A 17,610-nucleotide genomic window follows, 5' to 3' on the forward strand; every position below is an offset into this window, starting at 1 on the left:
TTATTATGTTTAATTCATTATATTACATGCTAGCCTACAAATTAAGTCGAGAGTTTACAATATTAATTATTAAGTAACTGCATATATTAAACAACATGCATATGATTATTTTCTACTTAATATATGTATATATATGTTTTTCACAAAATATTAATGTAATAGTAAAATATATTATATTTATGAGTTATTTGTTTTTCTTCTTTTATCATTCAGGGCTCAATATATTTTTACCATAGCAGTTGAAAAATAAAAGAAATATATAGCCACAATTTTTTTTACGTGCATTCAAATTTTAATTTTGACAACATACGTAAAAATCACGAAATTTCGCAAATTATTTTAAGCTAGAAATTCATAAAAAAATTTCTTTTTAAATCTAAGATTTGAAAATTTTTAATAATCTATAATATATCCTAGACAGATAAACCGTCTCCGTTCAGAATCGTTTTTCGTATACAATGATACCTATCATTGCATTCAAATTTAACCTACCCTAATCAGAGGTCCATCCCACCCCCAATGTACCGCAGAGTGATTCCCACTTACCTGCTTTTTAACAGACATGGCAAAAGTTTGATAATCTAAACAAAGTTCTGCATATGGTTTTTATTCACGATTTATAAAAAAAAATTGTTAGTACAAAGTTTGAATTTTGATGTAATTGAATATTCCTGCGTAAATTAACTATATTTTTATTGAATTTAGTTTTTTCTTTTTTTGTAATTCAAAAAGTATAAATTAAAAAAACTATTGGTAAATTCCACTGTTACTTAAATCATCGTTTTGTATATTCTACAGCAATTCAAAATATTTAGAAATACTAAGCTATAGATATCTAAAATGTTCATTTTTTTTAGCTGTTAAATTGTTAAGACTTAATCAAAAACTCTAAAATTATAATACAAAGTTCCCCGTAAGTTTTATTTTGGCTATAACAATTTTTTTAGTAACCATTTGAATTAAATTAGATATTTATATTAAGAATAACAATTTTTGTAATTCAAATATATATTATTCGTGAGGACATTTCTGTATACTATGTTTTATATGTATTTATAATACATACCTAATGGCTAATACTTTATCGTAACAATAAGATAAATGCATTTAAATTAATTCTAAGTTATTACCTTTTTATAGGTACCGCATAAACCTCTTCATACCATTCTACGGTAAATCTGTATTGACTCAAAAGTTATAAAACAATTAAAATAGTCATTTTTTAATTGTAAAATTATTGCAATTAACAGTTGCGGTGTATATATCAGTATATGCAGTGGCGTGCCCAGGAAATTTCAATGGGGAGGGATATATGTCATACATTTTTTAGTAAAAGTAGGTACATTTAAATTAATCATGGTTATCCAAACACAAAAATTGCTAAACATATGTACATTCATGCATATTGAGTATCATTCTACAATTATAATTAATTTAAATAGCCACACACTATACACTATTGTTTAAATAAAATGACAACATTAAACTAAAAACATTTATAACCTTCATTAAAATAATTAATATACAAAAGAAAAATAATTCTTAAAAACAACTTAGTTATTCGTTATTCCAAACGAAAATTTACATTTATACTTTTAGTCTACGTGACAAGCATGATCCATCATTCTATCTTATATCTTACCATAAACATAATTAATTATTAATTATTACTTAGAGGATTTATTGCTCATGAACATGAATACATAATCACTGATCTATAATCAGTATAATCCGTATAGTGAATGTTTATAATAGCCAATGGGAAATAATTTATAAGCAATAACTTATTACTGATAATTTTAAAAGTAATATCCATATCCATATATAAATGTTTATATATGTCTATGGTAATATCTAATAAGTTGAAGTTAACAAAAAAAAAAAGCCAATGGGGGGATATAACCCCTAACCTCCCCCCCTTGAGCACGCCACTCAGTATATGAATTGATTATACATTATTCTGTAAGTAATGTTTAGCAAGGTATTGGACATTATGTGCAATATTTATCGAAAATTGATCGGTAATCACTTATTAATATATTATATCATTGACTTATTCAGGATTTATAATGTTCAAAATGTAAAAACATAAGTAAATTTCAGATAGCAGGATTGCCAGGATTACATCCTTTACATATTCAACTGCGCAGTGGCGCTGAAAACCATGTTCTGGAAATTACCCAACCTCGTTTTTAAAAAACTCCCAGGTAGCAGGTAGGTTACATTTTATTTAATCAGAACTTTATTCTAAGTAAATATATATTATTTATATATATATTAATTTTTTTTGTAACTAGTATTATACATGTCAATATAGGCGCAACTTCAATAAACATAACTAAGGGTGTTTTAAGCTATGCATTTTCTTATTTTCTTATTTTTTTTTGGTAAGAAGAAGTTATTGATACATAAACATGAACATTATTTAAGCCCTCAAAGTTTGATGGTTTTAATTTTTAAATCGGGGGTGCTATAATAGGCCCCTTTTTACGCCTATGCACAGTGCCGGCCCAAGATAGGTCGTTTATGCTGTATGTATGGATACAGAGGCGGAACTAAGATATTTTACGCCCGGGGAAAATATTAAAATTACGCCCAATCATAGACCAAGGCTGAAAATATATCATTCCCTATAATTTTTTTTTGGTACTGGTTTGTTATCGCCCCGCTATTCACATAACAATAAAAAATTGAATAATAATAATATAAAACAGTGATATAATAATTAAAAATGTTTGACGATATATTGATATAATATTTAAAAAAATTAATATTAATATAATGATTGATATAATATGATGTATGAAATGCAAACAAATACGTACTGTGATGTTTGATCAATGATCGGTATAACGTTCGTTGGTTAAGTAAAGGTAAAGTACTACATCGTTTTAAAGAATTATTACCACAAATTAAAATTTTTTACAAGAAATTGATATTGTTTATGAAGAATTAGAAAATATAAAATGGCTTGAAGATTTTTCATTTTTAGTTGATTTTACTGAAAAAATTAATTTCCTAAATTTAGAGTTACAAGGAAAAGAAAAACAAATTATTGATATGATATCACATGTTCAAGCGTTTTCAAGTAAATTAGCATATTGGGAAAATAAAATGAAAAATTGTGATTTCCAGTATTTCCCTACTCTTCAAGAAACAATAATTAATTATTCTGAAAATTTTTATGAGCCTACAAACCATATAAATATAATTCAACATTTACGTTCCGAATTTAAAAGAAGATTCAACGACTTTAAAATACTTGAGCCAGTGTTGCGCAGTATATATCAAATCCATTTACTGGGGATGATGAGACAAAAGCGAATGAAATTGGAAATTTGTTTAATCTTGATATAACAGTTTTGGAAATGGAAATAATAACGTTACAAAATGATTCAATACTTAAGATTACCTCGGAGTTTTGGAAACACGCGAGTACTCAAAAATACCCAAATCTACGAAGCATTGCCCTTCGTATAACTTCATTTTTTGGTTCAACTTGGTTATGCGAGTCAACATTTTCGAGTATGAAATACTTAAAGAACAAATATCGTTCAAGAATTACAGACATTAATTTGGATTCAAGTTTAAGAGCAGCTGTTTCTAATTATATACCACACAGTGGCGCATTTAGACGTTAAGCGCCCTGGGGTAACATTTTACAAGCGCCCCCCCCCCTCCCCAAGAAATATACATATAATATTTTTGTTTGAAAAAAAAATTTGTAAAAACAAACATTTTGTTGAAACAATTATAATTAATAAATGAAAAAAAAATATATTTTTTGTAGATAATAAATATAAATATATTTAAAATAATTAATAATACATTACAACAAACGATATTTAAAAAAAGTACTTATAGTTTTCGTCGTGAACGGTCTTGTGCGAATTCTTGAATAATATCATCGTAGCTTATTGATGTAGTGATATCAGATTCTATATTCATAATTGCTAACGCAGATATTCTTTCTTAGCCTATGTTTGATCTTAAATATGATTTAATACGTTTTAGGGCGGAAAATGATCTCTCAGTTGAGCAGTTACTAACTGGAGTGCATAGTAACATTCTTAAAGCAATATCTATATATGGAAAGATATCCTTCAAATTATTTTTTCTTATGAACACTAACATATCTTGAATACTTTTCGGAGGAATAGATATGGTTTTCAAATAACTGCTAAAATGAATACATTCATTGGGAAATGAAGATCCCAAATCTGTATTATATTCATTTCTTAAAAGCTCAGCAGATATCCTTATGTCTGCTGCTGTCATTTTAGTAAGTTTAAAAAAAAAATTATAATTTTTTAAAAGGTGGTCGTATGCAATTTTTCTTCTTAACAATTCCGACTTTAATTGATCTAAAATAACAAAATAGGTATTTACTTTAAAATTAGTTACAATACTTTCCGTTGAATGATCATCACTAAATTTTTTAATTTTTTTTTGTCGCTTTTCAGTATTTCTAAAGTTTATAATTCCACATTTTTCAATAGCATTTCTTTTAAAATGTTCATAATCCTTATCTGTACGAATATCATCAATTTGACAAAAATAAAATAAGTGATCGACAACGTTCGGCAGTCGGCGATAGGGAAAATATTTATGGATATTATGTTATTTTTAACTTGTATTAACTGATAAATTGTAATTGCCGCCACGGGTGATATACCGATATATATATATATAAATAAATCATAGATATTTATATCCATGATCGTCGCAATCCCGTTCAGCCGTGACCCGTATGAAAACCGTTTATAATCATAGACCTAATGAATTATGAGTAAAATGTCTATGTTTAATTTATAATATTTATTTCTATTTTGTGTAATAATTATATCAAACAAAATATAAATATTTCAATTCTATGTAGTGGTAAACTGTAAAAAAATTTCCGCCCCCTAGCACTTTGGGAATCTGGCGCCCGGGGCACTTGCCCCAGTTGCCCCCCCTTAAATGCGCCACTGATACCACAATTCTCAAAACTTGCAGAAAACCAATGCCAGGTATCACATTAATAAAATAAAATAAAAACACATTAATTAAATAACAATATCAGATTTATATAAATTTTTTTTTTACTTTTTCTCGTGTTTAAAATATTACATTATTATTATTATTATTATGAAGAAACAATAAATATTTATTCTTTGGAGCTTAGACCTTTTTTTTTGCTCATAACACAAATCTCTTCCTAAAAACCTAAATTCTCCTGGATGTCGATCGCCTGAGACTAAAAAATTCAAATGTAGCTCACTTGTTTGAAAAGGTTGGCGACCCCTGCGTTAGCGTATAAATGTGTTATATACCATGCCAGTACCGCGGCCGCAGCAATTGGGATGTTTGTACTCTAGCTTAAAACATATAATAGCCAATAGGTACACTTTTCAAATAAATTCAGTAAGTACGATAGTTAAGCTTAAGTTGTGCCCCAAAATATATTTACACAGGACAAACACAACCCCAAAACCATCCAACTTTGGGAGACTATTATATCGTCTATATCTCGTCAACGGATTAACGAAAAACGAAAATTTATTTAAAAAATAGCCTTATTAATTTATGATATTTTTAATATAAGTTGCCATTAGAAAATCAAAAGTTGATAGTGGTTTACCTAATAAATATATGGGTGAAAAATATTAAAAATTTATATAGTTTTAGAACAGCATGTATCTAAAATTTTGAAAAAAAAAAAATTTGAAAAAAGTAAATAATTTTTATAAACAATGAGTGTTTTACGCCTCACGATCACTCATATTAAATTGTTCTGATAAAGTTTCATACGAATTTTTAAAAATGATAAGTGTCAATTTGTTAATTTGCCATTGATGTTGATGTTTTTAAGTTCATTAAAAAAAAAGCGGGTAAGTCATGGATGTCGCTCTGCTGTACAGTAGGTTACTGTAATGGATGGGATTAAATTTGAATGCAATGATAGGTATCATTGTATACGAAAAACGATTCTGAACGGAGATGATTTGTCAGTCAAGGATATATTATATTTAAATATTGTCATATATTCTATTTTGAAACAAATATTTTATTTTTCAATTAAGACGCATTTTGCATAAGACATGGTTAATCAATTAATGTAGTTATCATAATTCATAATACCTTATATATACGAATACCTGGTTTGAAGATAAATCGTTATCATTATGCGATTTCATAAAAATTTAAAACTTGAACGCTAAAACATTTTTCCTATAATGACGCTTCAAATTTTCTCTTTAGCTATTTGAAGCAAAACTTGTGGAAAACTTGGTGTTAAATTTTATAACCTTAGATATAAATACAAATAATATTATATGAATTTTGAACTACAAAATAATTTGCAAATATTCATGGTTTTGACGAATTTTTGTCAATATTTGAAATTCAAATGCTAATAAAAATTTAATTTGAAATTCCGGTGGACATTTTTTTTGTGATAAAGATTGAAAAATTTGTAAGGAATCTTTCATTAAATTTTCAAATCTTACATTTAAAAAGAAAATTTTTTATGGATTTCTAGCTTATAATAATTTGTGAATTTACGTGATTTTTACGTATATGTTGTCAAAATTAAAATTTAAATGCTTGTAAAAAAAAATGTGACTATACATTTCTTGTATTTTTCAACTGTTATTGTAAAAATATTTTAGGAGCCTTGTATTAAATTTTCAAATCTTAGGTATAAAAGGAAAATTTTTTATGAATTTCGATCTAAGATGATTTGAACATTGCCGTAATTTTTATGTATTTAGTCAAAATTTGAACTATAAATGCTTATAAAAAAAATGTGTGACTATATATTTCTTTTATTTTTCAAATGCTATTGTAAAACTATTTTAGGAGCCTTGTATTAAATTTTCAAATCTTAGGTATAAAAGGAAAATATTTTATGAATTTCTAGGATAAAATAATTTACGAATTTTTGTGATTTTTACGTATGTTGTCAAAATTAAAATTTGAATACATGTAAAAAAAAAATTGTGGCTATACATTTATTTTATTTTTCAACTGCTATTGTAAAAATATATTATGAGCCTTGTATTAAATTCTCAAATCTTAGAATTAAAAAGAAAAACTTTTATGAATTTCGATCAAAGATAATTTGAAAATTGTCGTAATTTTTACGTATTAAGTCAATATCATAAAAATTTTATCGACACTGAAAATTTCAGTCATCTATAAATATCTCAAAAAAAGTCAAAGTATTTTGAAAATTAAATCATGTAAAGAAAATGCCAATCTAAATAACTGATAAAATTTTCAAGTATCTACGACTTATACTTTTTGAATAATAACAAATATTTAAATTCGTTTGAGGATAAATCGTTATTGTTACGCTATTTCGCAAAAATTTAAAATTCAAACGCACTTAAAATTTTTCCTATAATGATGATTCGAGTTTTCTCTATAGCTACTTGAAGGAAAACTTATGGAAAACTTAGTTTTGTATTTTTAATCCTTAGTTATAAACTCAAAAATTTTTATGATTTTTCAACTTCAAAATTACTTGCAAATTTTCGCGTTTTCGACAGATTTTGTAAAATTTTGAACTGTAAACGCTTATTAAAAAAAATTGTGACTTACGATTTTTAATTTTTTTTAGCTACAATAAGAACAACTTATAAGGAACCTTGTATTAAATTATTAATTTTTTTGGTCGTCCAACATTTTTTTACCGACACTTCAAAAAAAAATTCTCAAAAAAATCGAAAATTTCAGTGGTCTATAAATAACTCAAAATTTTTGAAAATTAAACTGTATATATGTATATATCACTAACATTAACATTGGTGAAAATTTCAAGTATTTACAGTGATTAGTTTTTGAATTACAACCGTATAAAAAAAAAATCGATTTGGTCGAAAACTGGTTTTGCGTAAAAACCCGTTTTTCTGTCATTTTTTTTTGTTTTTCTCGATTTTTTTGAAAACTGTTGGAAAATGTTTACTTTTGACCTCTATAATGCACCAAGAATATTCATTTTTACATCGGAAACCACCCCCAAAGGTTGAAATCGAAGCATTAACTTGAAATACTTCTGTCTAAAAGTATTTAAAATACAGAAAAAGTATTTAAATATTTAACAATTATGCATATACGTAGGTTTATACATCTAGAACTATGTATAAATGGTGAGTAGGTACCTCTCATTTATTGCATGCATCAAACGACAAACTCACTATTTTCTTATAAGTTATATAGGCATGGCATTATAGATTCTATTCATTATTGATCAAAAAGAAAATATGGAAAAGTAATAATATTATACATTTATACCTTTAGGTCATCGAAATCGCAATAATTAAAATATTTGTGTACTTTTGTATATTTTTTGGTACGATTTATATTACATTTGTTACATAATTTACAACTATATATCTTAAGTTAGTTAATTTGAGGCAGTAAAGCCGCATAGGCGGACATCGGGGGGGGCTTAGGGGGGCTTAGCCCCCCTAAATATTTTAATAGCCCCCTCAAAATCGAAATTTAATTATTAATGTTATTCGTTGATTTAATTATTATGTTTTCGTTTTATTTGAAAATCGTAAAATAATATTTAACCAACAAATGACGCTAATATAATATCATTAAAAATCTTAGAATATATAGCCATCAAACAATCAAATCCACCGCCACCAACAACTGACCGAATTCATTTAATTTACGAACACGCGGTCACGCGGATATCCCATAGACGACGCGTTATCACGTCTTATCGGTATGCTAGGCGGCGGTTAGGTTACTCATGATAGAAACGGTCTCTCACGTGCCGCGCTGACATTCTGATAATAATAATTATTATTATTAATTAGTGTATAATCACAGATATATAAAAATTTTTATATATCTGTGTGTATAAAAATTGTTTAGGTTTCAACGTTTTTGTGGTTATGACAATTGAGTATTGACGCCATTGACGGTTAATATTGTTGAATACGAGTATACAACTATAATAATACTATAATAGTTTAATTGGTAGTTCGGTTGACTCGGTTGAGTGTTGTGACGTAGACGTTAAGTGTTTTGATTTTTGAACATGGCAAATTTGTTTAGTATTTTTAATGTGAAAAAAGATCTTAAAAAGAAAGAAAAAATAAAAAATGTTAACAACATTGAAACAAACCTCGTTTACAATGACGACTTGGATGATTTACAATTAGAAGAAGTTAATAACGAAACTGGTGATCTAAGAAACACGTTAAATGGACCAGTTGACCATGACGAATTAGATGACTTAGAGTTAGAAAAAGTTAATAACGGAACTAGTGATTTAGGAAACTTGTTAAGTGGACCAGTGCGTCCAATTTTGAAGGTAAGTGCTGCTATTTGTTTCCTACCTATGAAACTATGAAACATGAAACAATAAAATTTGAATTTGAATTTAAAAATAATATATGCTTTTGTCAACATGCTTGATATTTTGTGTTATATATATTATTATTTATTTATATTATGTTTGATATTTTATTATTAATAATTTTATTGTTATGATAATAACATGATATTTCATTATTTTAGTCATATCCTATGACTAGATTTGGAACACAAAATCGAAGCTTTAATGCTTCATATTATATTCAGCATGAATGGTTAGAATATAGTATTTCTAAAGATGCAGTTTATTGCTTTGCTTGCCGTAACTATAGCAGTGGTGCTAATGATAATTGCATAGATAGTTTTACTAAGGCTGGTTTTAAAAACTGGAAGAAGGCAAGTTGTTTTTAAAATGTTATGTGCCTAACTATTATAGTATTATTTTAATATATATTTATATAAAATATTGTAAATTGTTTGCTTCATTGCTTCTACTATAGCTAAGTGGTTCAAGGGGTGCTATGAGAAATAAATTAAGTAAGCTTTTTGCTCATTCTGAAACCAAACATCACCTCACTTGCATGGCTAAATGGACTTCACATAAAAAAACTGAAATTACTGGAAGTGTTCTGACTCAAATATCTTCACAGCACAGTATGCTTGTAGCAATGAATAGGAATTATATGAACTTATGTATATAAGTAATATAACTTTATGTTTAGTCTTTAGTGGATGTGTCCAAAGAATGTCTTAATTCAGAAATGACAGTGGCCAAAAATGTTGTACTTCAAAATATTGGTTATGATGTGAATTTTAATATTGATGATGTTTTAAGAGTTTTGTCAGAAAACAAAACCATATTCCCTAATTTGCAAAAACTATTTATAATAGCATTAACAATACCAATTAGTTCAGCTACTTGCGAAAGAAGTTTCAGTGCAATGAGGAAAATAAAAACATGGTTAAGAACATCGATGCTTCAGGATAGATTCAGCGATCTTTCTATACTATATATTGAAAAAGACATGTCTAAAAATATAAATAGCAATGATATTTTGAATATTTTTGCCGATAAAAATAGATATTTGTTATTAAAATAAAATATTAATTATTTTTAAATTTACCTTATTTAGTGTTTTTTTTTTTTTTTTAATACAAATTAAAAATATCAATATTTGTATTAGTTATATGTTTATAGCATGTGGGGGTGCGGGGGCGAAGCCCCTGCGGTCCACTTTACATTGGATTATTATAGCCCCCCTAAAAATTGAACCAAATGTCCGCCTATGAGTAAAGGACAAAGGTAGCCCCAATCTCCTAAGAATACGGATGCCAAAGCTAAAAACATATATTGGAGCATTATATTATCGTATCTACACTAAAGGTACATTAAAGGTATATTATTATTTAATAATTAAAAAAATGTTTGTTTTTACTTATTATCATATTAAAAATATTTGTTTAAAAAAGTAACATAATATATTGAACAGTTGAACCTTGAACGTAAAATATGTTTAGGTACTACTAAATTATTTTCTACTGTATGTATTATATTTGAATGAATAATAGTGCAATAACTACAAATTAAGCTATGTATTATATTACAGTTTTTACAATCTATATATTGGTACATATATTTAGGTAAGCTTTAATTAAAAAAAAAAAAAAATAGTTCGAATGGGTACGCGTAGTTATGATTTTGTCGACCAAGGAAAAGGATGAACGCGAGGAAGAGGCATTGCGAAGGGCACAGGGGAACGTGCGACCGCCCTGATGGAGAACGAAACATCCAGAGTGGTGGACTCCGGTCGGCTCGGCAATCGGATGACAGGCACGCGAATTCAAGGGCGGCGGACTCCGGTCAGCCCGAGAAGGACAGGAAGAAGTCAAGTAAAACTTGTAATGTAATTAATATTTGATACTGTCAATAAACGATGGCGGCGCTGCGGAAGCGATGTGAAAGCAGATCCCGCGGCGTCGTCGGTTAAAACGGGAAAAAAAAAAAAGAAAAAAAAAGGTGTCATTTACAGTGGAGCGGCGGACTGCGGTCGGCTCGAGAAGGGACGCAGCTAAATATGTATAATGTTTAACTGTATGAACTAAGCCGTTAAGGGGTAAGTCGGGGATTGTCCCGTCTACCCCCAGTATGTATAAATATTTGTTTTATTTCAATAAACGATGGCGGCGTCGCGGAAGTATTGCGAAAGCAGTTCCCGCGGCGTCGTCGATTCAAACTGGAAAAAAAAAAAGGGTTCATTTACAGTAACATTTAAACATCATTGGCGATATTGGCGTAAACAGATTGATGGGGGGGGGGGGGGGGGGGGGGTCGAAACGACAAAATAAACCATCTTAAAAAGTATCTATGGGCTATGTTTTTACTAACAATACTATTATACGTGACAAGTAGGGGGGTCGGGCTCCACCCAGATTTCACCACCCTGCACCCTGGTTGCACCACTGATATACATATTATATATTATTATAATTATTAACTTAACATGTATTCATTTAAATATTTAATAATTATATTATAGTCGTGAACCATTGTTTGTTGTTACTTTGCTCCAAAAACGGAAAAAAACAAAAACACTTTGGCGATGGCATAGATATGACTTTAGAAACAGTATAATTTTTAATTTTTATAATAATTGATGTTATAAACATCGAAACGATTTCAGTGTATACACTATAGTATGATTAGAACTAATATTGAACTGTTTATCTTCAAAAAAGTCTAAATTTCACTAAAAACTAAGTTTCACATCACATTTCATATACGCGAGCTTGGCTCTTGCACAAATATGCGTTTTTTTATTTCAGTCTATGGTTCAGTTTTTAGAAAAAAACGATTAAAGACCTTAATTAAAGATAATATACCCAAATATCTACCTATGTTCTGTCCCCTGTGTAACATCCATAACATGACTAAAATACTAAATAAATAGTCATGAACAATCTTTTATCTATGGTCATGAATCATGATCCTTTTAACATAGGTAAATAATATTATCCTAATGATCCGTCAATATGAATCTGTCGCATTTTTATTGGCCATACCATAGAATAGAATGGATTATAACGGTCATACTGTTTTTCACAAGAGTTTAATCAGTGTTTAGTTATCAGTACGTTATACTGAATTACTAAATAGTAAATATTACTTAATTCATTACTTTTAACTTTACGTTTTCATCTTTTCGATTTCCATCGCCAAATTACCGAAACGACTTGTAGGATAGATAAATTATGTAGCAATAAAGGTTCAGAATTTGTTTTTTGGTTCTTAATTATTGTTTCTTAAATTTGATTGTTAAAAAAACACCACTATCGCCAGAGAAAAAAAAATATTCTAGATATTCGAGTGAGTTGCTTACTAACAATTACTTTTAATATTTTGCTAATACCACTTATTAGCGATTGAATTATTTCATCATTAAACTGTGCAAGTATGTAAATACACTGTTTAATACTTCAACGGTCGATGTTCAGTGAAATATGTCTTCAGAAATGGGACCAAAACAAGCCGGACGATCGGTGCGTATTTTATTAGTCGGCGACAGGGACGTTGGTAAGACTTCGATCATATTGTCCTTGGTCAATGAAGAATTTTTAGATGAAGTGCCTGGGAGGGCTGAAACAATAACAATTCCTGCTGAAGTTACCCCTGAATTGGTACCTACAGATATTATCGATTACCATGGTAAGTTATCATTTATAAAGATTACTTATTATTCTATTCTGTGTTATGTTTAATATTGTGAGCATTTATAAAATTGTAGAAAACGAACAAGATAATGAAGAGTTATGCGATCAGATACGGCATGCAGATGTGATTTGCTTGGTATTTTCTGTGGTAGATGATTCTAGCAGGCAAAACATTAGAGATAAATGGATGCCATTATTGAGAGACTGCCAATTGAACTGTGATATTTATCACCCTGTTATATTGGTTGGAAATAAAAGCGATCTCGTCAATAGTATTTCAATGCATGTAAGTTTACAATAATTTGTAAAAAATATACTACTTTATTAGTTATTATATTAACTACCTATTATATAATTATTTTTTTTGTATTTTAAAGCTTATCGAAGATGTTTTATATGAATATCCAGAAATAGAAACCTATGTTCAAGTAAATATTTTAAGTTGCATGAGATGTTTTACATTTATTTAAATGAATTCTTCATATGCATTTTAGTGTTCAGCAAAAATGTTGATGAATATTAGTGAAATGTTTTGTTACGCACAGACAGCCATTCTACATCCCACAGCTCCTTTATATTCTGTTGAGGATAAAATTGTATGCTATTAATTTGTTAATTAAATAAATATTTATAAATTTATAATATAATTTATTATTGTTTCAGCTTACTGAAAAGTGTAAAAGAGCTCTATGTCGTATATTCAAAGTAAACTAGAAATATCATAAAAAATTGTTGAATATTCCTCGTTTAATTTTATGTGTTATAGATCTGCGATGTAGATAATGATGGATTGCTTAACGATGAAGAACTAAATAATTTTCAACGCCATTGTTTCGATTGTCATCTGCCTTTACAACAACTGAATGGTATCAAAACTATAATTAACATGAATTGTGAACGTGGAATATCACCATCAAACTGTGTTACTCTTGAAGGTATTTTATAATTATAATAATTAATAAATACTACATACAATTATAGGTAATTAATTACCTTTTTATTTTTATAGTACAGTATTTTATTTGATTATTAGCTAAATTTAAAAATATGGAACAGGTTTGGTTTTCATGATATTATTTAAGTGAATAATACTGATATTTTATTTAAACTTTATTCTATGCAATAATTTAATTTTTGAAAAACTAGGTTTTTTGTTCCTGCACATGTTATTTATACTAAAAGGAAAAGCACAAACTACTTGGACTGTAATTAGAAAATTTGGATACAATGACGATTTAAATTTTTCATACAGCTATCTTCATCCTAAGTATGCTATACATATCCATCCACTTTCACATAATTATGTTAATACCATGTTTATTTTGTAGTTTAAAAATAGATAAACATTGTACCATTGAGTTATCTCATAAAGGTGAACACTTTTTATCCCACTTATTTGAGACACATGACAAAGATAAAGATGACTGCTTGAGCCCAGTTGAGTTGAAATCATTATTTTCCATGTGTACAGAAGACCCACAACTTTTAAGGAAATGCATATATAATACAAATCATAAAGTAATAAACATTTTTTAAATTCAACTATTTAATTTTTTGCTAAATTAATTTTTATTTAATACCATTAGGGATGGATTACTTCTCAAGGATGGCTGTCTTTTTGGTCTTACTGTACTCTGGTTGAAGCCGACACTACATTAGCGTATCTAGCTATGTTAGGATATAGCATGAAACCAGAAAACCAACTTTCAGCAATTCAAGGTGAGATAAATACAAACAAAATACAACATAAAGCCAAATTAATTAATTGTTTATACATATATATATATATATGTATATTTGCAGTTACTAGGAGTAAGCAAATTGATTTACAGAAGAAACAGTCTCAGCGTTCTGTATATATTTGCCATGTGATCGGAAGTAAAGGCAGTGGCAAGTCAACATTATGTAAACGACATGTGAAAACTGCAAAAATTGATGTAAATAAAAATATTGTTTGGTGTAGACACAATAATATGATTTTTTTTTTAAATGTCTTAGAATGACTCTGAAGATTCTGAGGATATAACATCAGTTAATCGCGTTCAAGTATACGGTCAAGACAAATATTTGGTTTTAAAAGAAATTAAGCCAATTAGTGAAAATCATTTGACTAAAAAAGACATTATATGTGATGTGGTATGTCTAGTATATGATTCTTCGCAGAGTTGTTCATTTGAATATAGTGCACATGTTTATTTAGTAAGTATAAATAATATATTTGTTTCGTCATTTAACCATAAGTTTTTATCGGCAGAAATATTATCAGAGCAGAAACATCCCAGTTTTAATCGTAGCAAATGACAAAGGTAGGCCCTTAATGAAACAAGACTACATATTACAACCAGATCAATTTTGCAAACAAAACAGATTATCAGCCCCATATATGTTTATTAATTCAAATGAAGGAAAAAAACTATACTCAAATTTAGCCACAATGGCTTCCCTTCCGTAAGTATTCTTATAAGTTATAATCATACCTTTGGAATAGAATTTTCACTAGTTTTGGAAGGCCCATCGATATAGAAGTGTTAATAAATTTTTGTTATTTTCAGACATAAATACAGTCCAAATCAATCTAGTCTTATACCAAGTTTACGAGAATCAATTTTATTCATCTGGAAAACGGGCATTGGTGTTGCTATGGTAGCTCTGTGTGGCGTTTTGGTTGGTAAATGTCTAGTGAAATCGAAGAAAGATCTGCTTAGTTAAGAAATTCAGAATAGTACTATAATATTGTTGTTTTTAGATTTATTTTATTCCAAACATTAATATCTTAAACTTCTATTTTTTTTAAATTATCGTATTACTACTACATAGTGTTTATTTTTATCAACTGTATTTATCATGAGAACCCAATATCGATAAATATTTATGTTTACATTCGTATAACATCGAATACCAATGTTTTGACAGCATAAATATGTAAAAGCTTATATTTCCATGTGTAGAAACGTTAACCTAATATTGTGATTACCTTGTATAAGCTTATTTTTTTATTAAGTAGATTTTGATTGTTTTTAAATAAAATATAATAATAATGTTATTATCTTTATTTTATTTTGTATTTACAATATTGTATTACTTAATTTCCTTATCCAACTCTTTTTATCTATTTTATTATATAGCAATATTTTAATATGTACATAAATATTATTTAAAATTATGTTTTACTAGTTACTACTATATCAACTAGGATGATAAATATATAAAATAAATAAATATATATATTGAAAATATAACAAAATTTGTTTTGATGATAATATAGGTAGCAATTTTAAGCATATAACAGCTTGGTTTTTATCAAATCATATGAAAACAATACAATATTATTCTTTTAGTACTACTGGACGAGTATTATGAAATATGGATTATGGTCATTATTATGTTTAGATTACTGTATTACCATAATCTGTTAATCACTTTATTTTACAAGTAACTATTTTTCCACACTTTAAGGGCCGTTCTTACCATGTCCAGTTAAGTGTTGGTTAACGGTTAACCAACAGTTAGTGGGATTTTTACCGGCAGAATTTTGCCACTTGTGTGTCCGTTAACTTTAACCGGACAGTGTAAGAACGACCTTTAATATTAATATATCAATATTAAAAATATTACATAATTTTCATGATCCTAAAATACTTGAGTTGATTCAAAATTAATACATTTTTAATTTGTATTGAGTAAATATTATTTCTATAATAATATAATGTGCAAACCTTCTAAATTCTTAGTGGAGTGAAAAGTGCATACATTTCATAATGATGAGTATTTTTTTTCTGTCCGTCATCACTTGTTGGGACAATGAAAATGTTTTGATTTTCCACTTTTATGATGGTTTCTGGTAGAGAATTCTATCAAGTCAAAAATAAAAATACCTAGTATTCAACAAAACAGAAAAAATATACACCTGGAATATTACTAAAAATATAAAAACTATAGTATTCAACTAAAATGGTTGTTTTTATTATTTTTTTGTGGTAGGTACTCAAAATCAATTTACATTTGTTATTTAAAATTCTCATCAAATGTTTATACCAGATTCTTCTACACATAACAATAATATTTCTGAAATATTTTTACTTTTTATGAGTTATCTGTTTATGGAGATATGCAATTTTTTTTCTATAAATGTCAATAATTAATTTTCACTTGGTAAAAAAACTTGAAAATTTAATGCAAGGTTCCTTATAAATTGTTTAAACGCCAATTAAAAAATTCAAAAACACGTCACAATATTTGTTGTTATAATCGATTAAGTTTGGAATTTTCAATATTATGACTAAATTAGAAATTCGCACGTAAAATAACAATTTCATATCAAATGTGAATTGATCTTTTAATTTCCTTGTATTTCAATAAAAACAAATAAAGTTAAATAATTAATATTTTGCTAAAAGATTATGATATTAGTAATCTTTACACATTGTATAGTTTTCTAAATATTTTACCGTTTTCAAACAATTTATTGATTTATGCAATTTGATTTATTTAATTATTTTTCACTAGGTCAAAAGATTGAAAGTGTAATTAAGGTTCTTAGGTTCCTCATCAATAGGTATATTGGTTCTGGCTTAAACTTATACA

General features: G+C 27.7%; 2 protein-coding genes and 1 pseudogene across 5 annotated transcripts; 2 read left to right on the forward strand and 1 right to left on the reverse strand.

Annotated features, from left to right (window-relative positions):
* Positions 1-3,858: 3,858 nt before the first annotated feature.
* On the reverse strand, positions 3,859-4,611 carry LOC149055542 (uncharacterized; annotated as a pseudogene).
* A 3,858-nt stretch (positions 4,612-8,469) lies between these two features.
* LOC149055543 (uncharacterized) lies at positions 8,470-10,446 on the forward strand. 2 transcript variants are annotated; one of them, XM_089226318.1, is made up of 2 exons: positions 8,470-9,316; positions 9,523-10,184. In XM_089226318.1, the coding sequence occupies exons 1-2, from the start codon at positions 9,041-9,043 to the stop codon at positions 9,727-9,729; spliced, it is 483 nt and encodes a 160-aa protein (XP_089082444.1). In that variant the 5' UTR covers positions 8,470-9,040; the 3' UTR covers positions 9,730-10,184. The 2 variants fall into 2 exon arrangements, with proteins under 2 accessions (XP_089082444.1, XP_089082443.1); XM_089226317.1 differs by having other exon boundaries at positions 8,476-9,316; positions 10,041-10,446.
* A 1,350-nt stretch (positions 10,447-11,796) lies between these two features.
* Positions 11,797-16,083, forward strand: Miro (mitochondrial Rho GTPase). 3 transcript variants are annotated; one of them, XM_015513381.2, is made up of 14 exons: positions 11,797-12,682; positions 12,811-13,021; positions 13,101-13,312; positions 13,404-13,454; positions 13,521-13,622; positions 13,690-13,731; positions 13,793-13,961; positions 14,173-14,293; positions 14,355-14,544; positions 14,613-14,745; positions 14,830-14,963; positions 15,025-15,225; positions 15,281-15,474; positions 15,579-16,083. In XM_015513381.2, exons 2-14 carry the CDS (start codon positions 12,817-12,819, stop codon positions 15,733-15,735), a joined length of 1,911 nt encoding a protein of 636 aa, XP_015368867.2. In that variant the 5' UTR covers positions 11,797-12,682; positions 12,811-12,816; the 3' UTR covers positions 15,736-16,083. The 3 variants fall into 3 exon arrangements, with proteins under 3 accessions (XP_015368867.2, XP_015368869.2, XP_015368870.2); XM_015513383.2 differs by having other exon boundaries at positions 11,798-12,767; positions 12,827-13,021; XM_015513384.2 differs by having other exon boundaries at positions 11,798-12,682; positions 12,827-13,021.
* The last annotated feature ends 1,527 nt before the right edge of the window (positions 16,084-17,610 follow it).

Source organism: Diuraphis noxia, unplaced genomic scaffold (genome assembly GCF_037042655.1).
Source record: "Diuraphis noxia isolate RWA-SAM2 unplaced genomic scaffold, SU_Dnox_SAM2 contig0004, whole genome shotgun sequence".
Lineage (NCBI taxonomy): Eukaryota > Metazoa > Arthropoda > Insecta > Hemiptera > Aphididae > Diuraphis > Diuraphis noxia.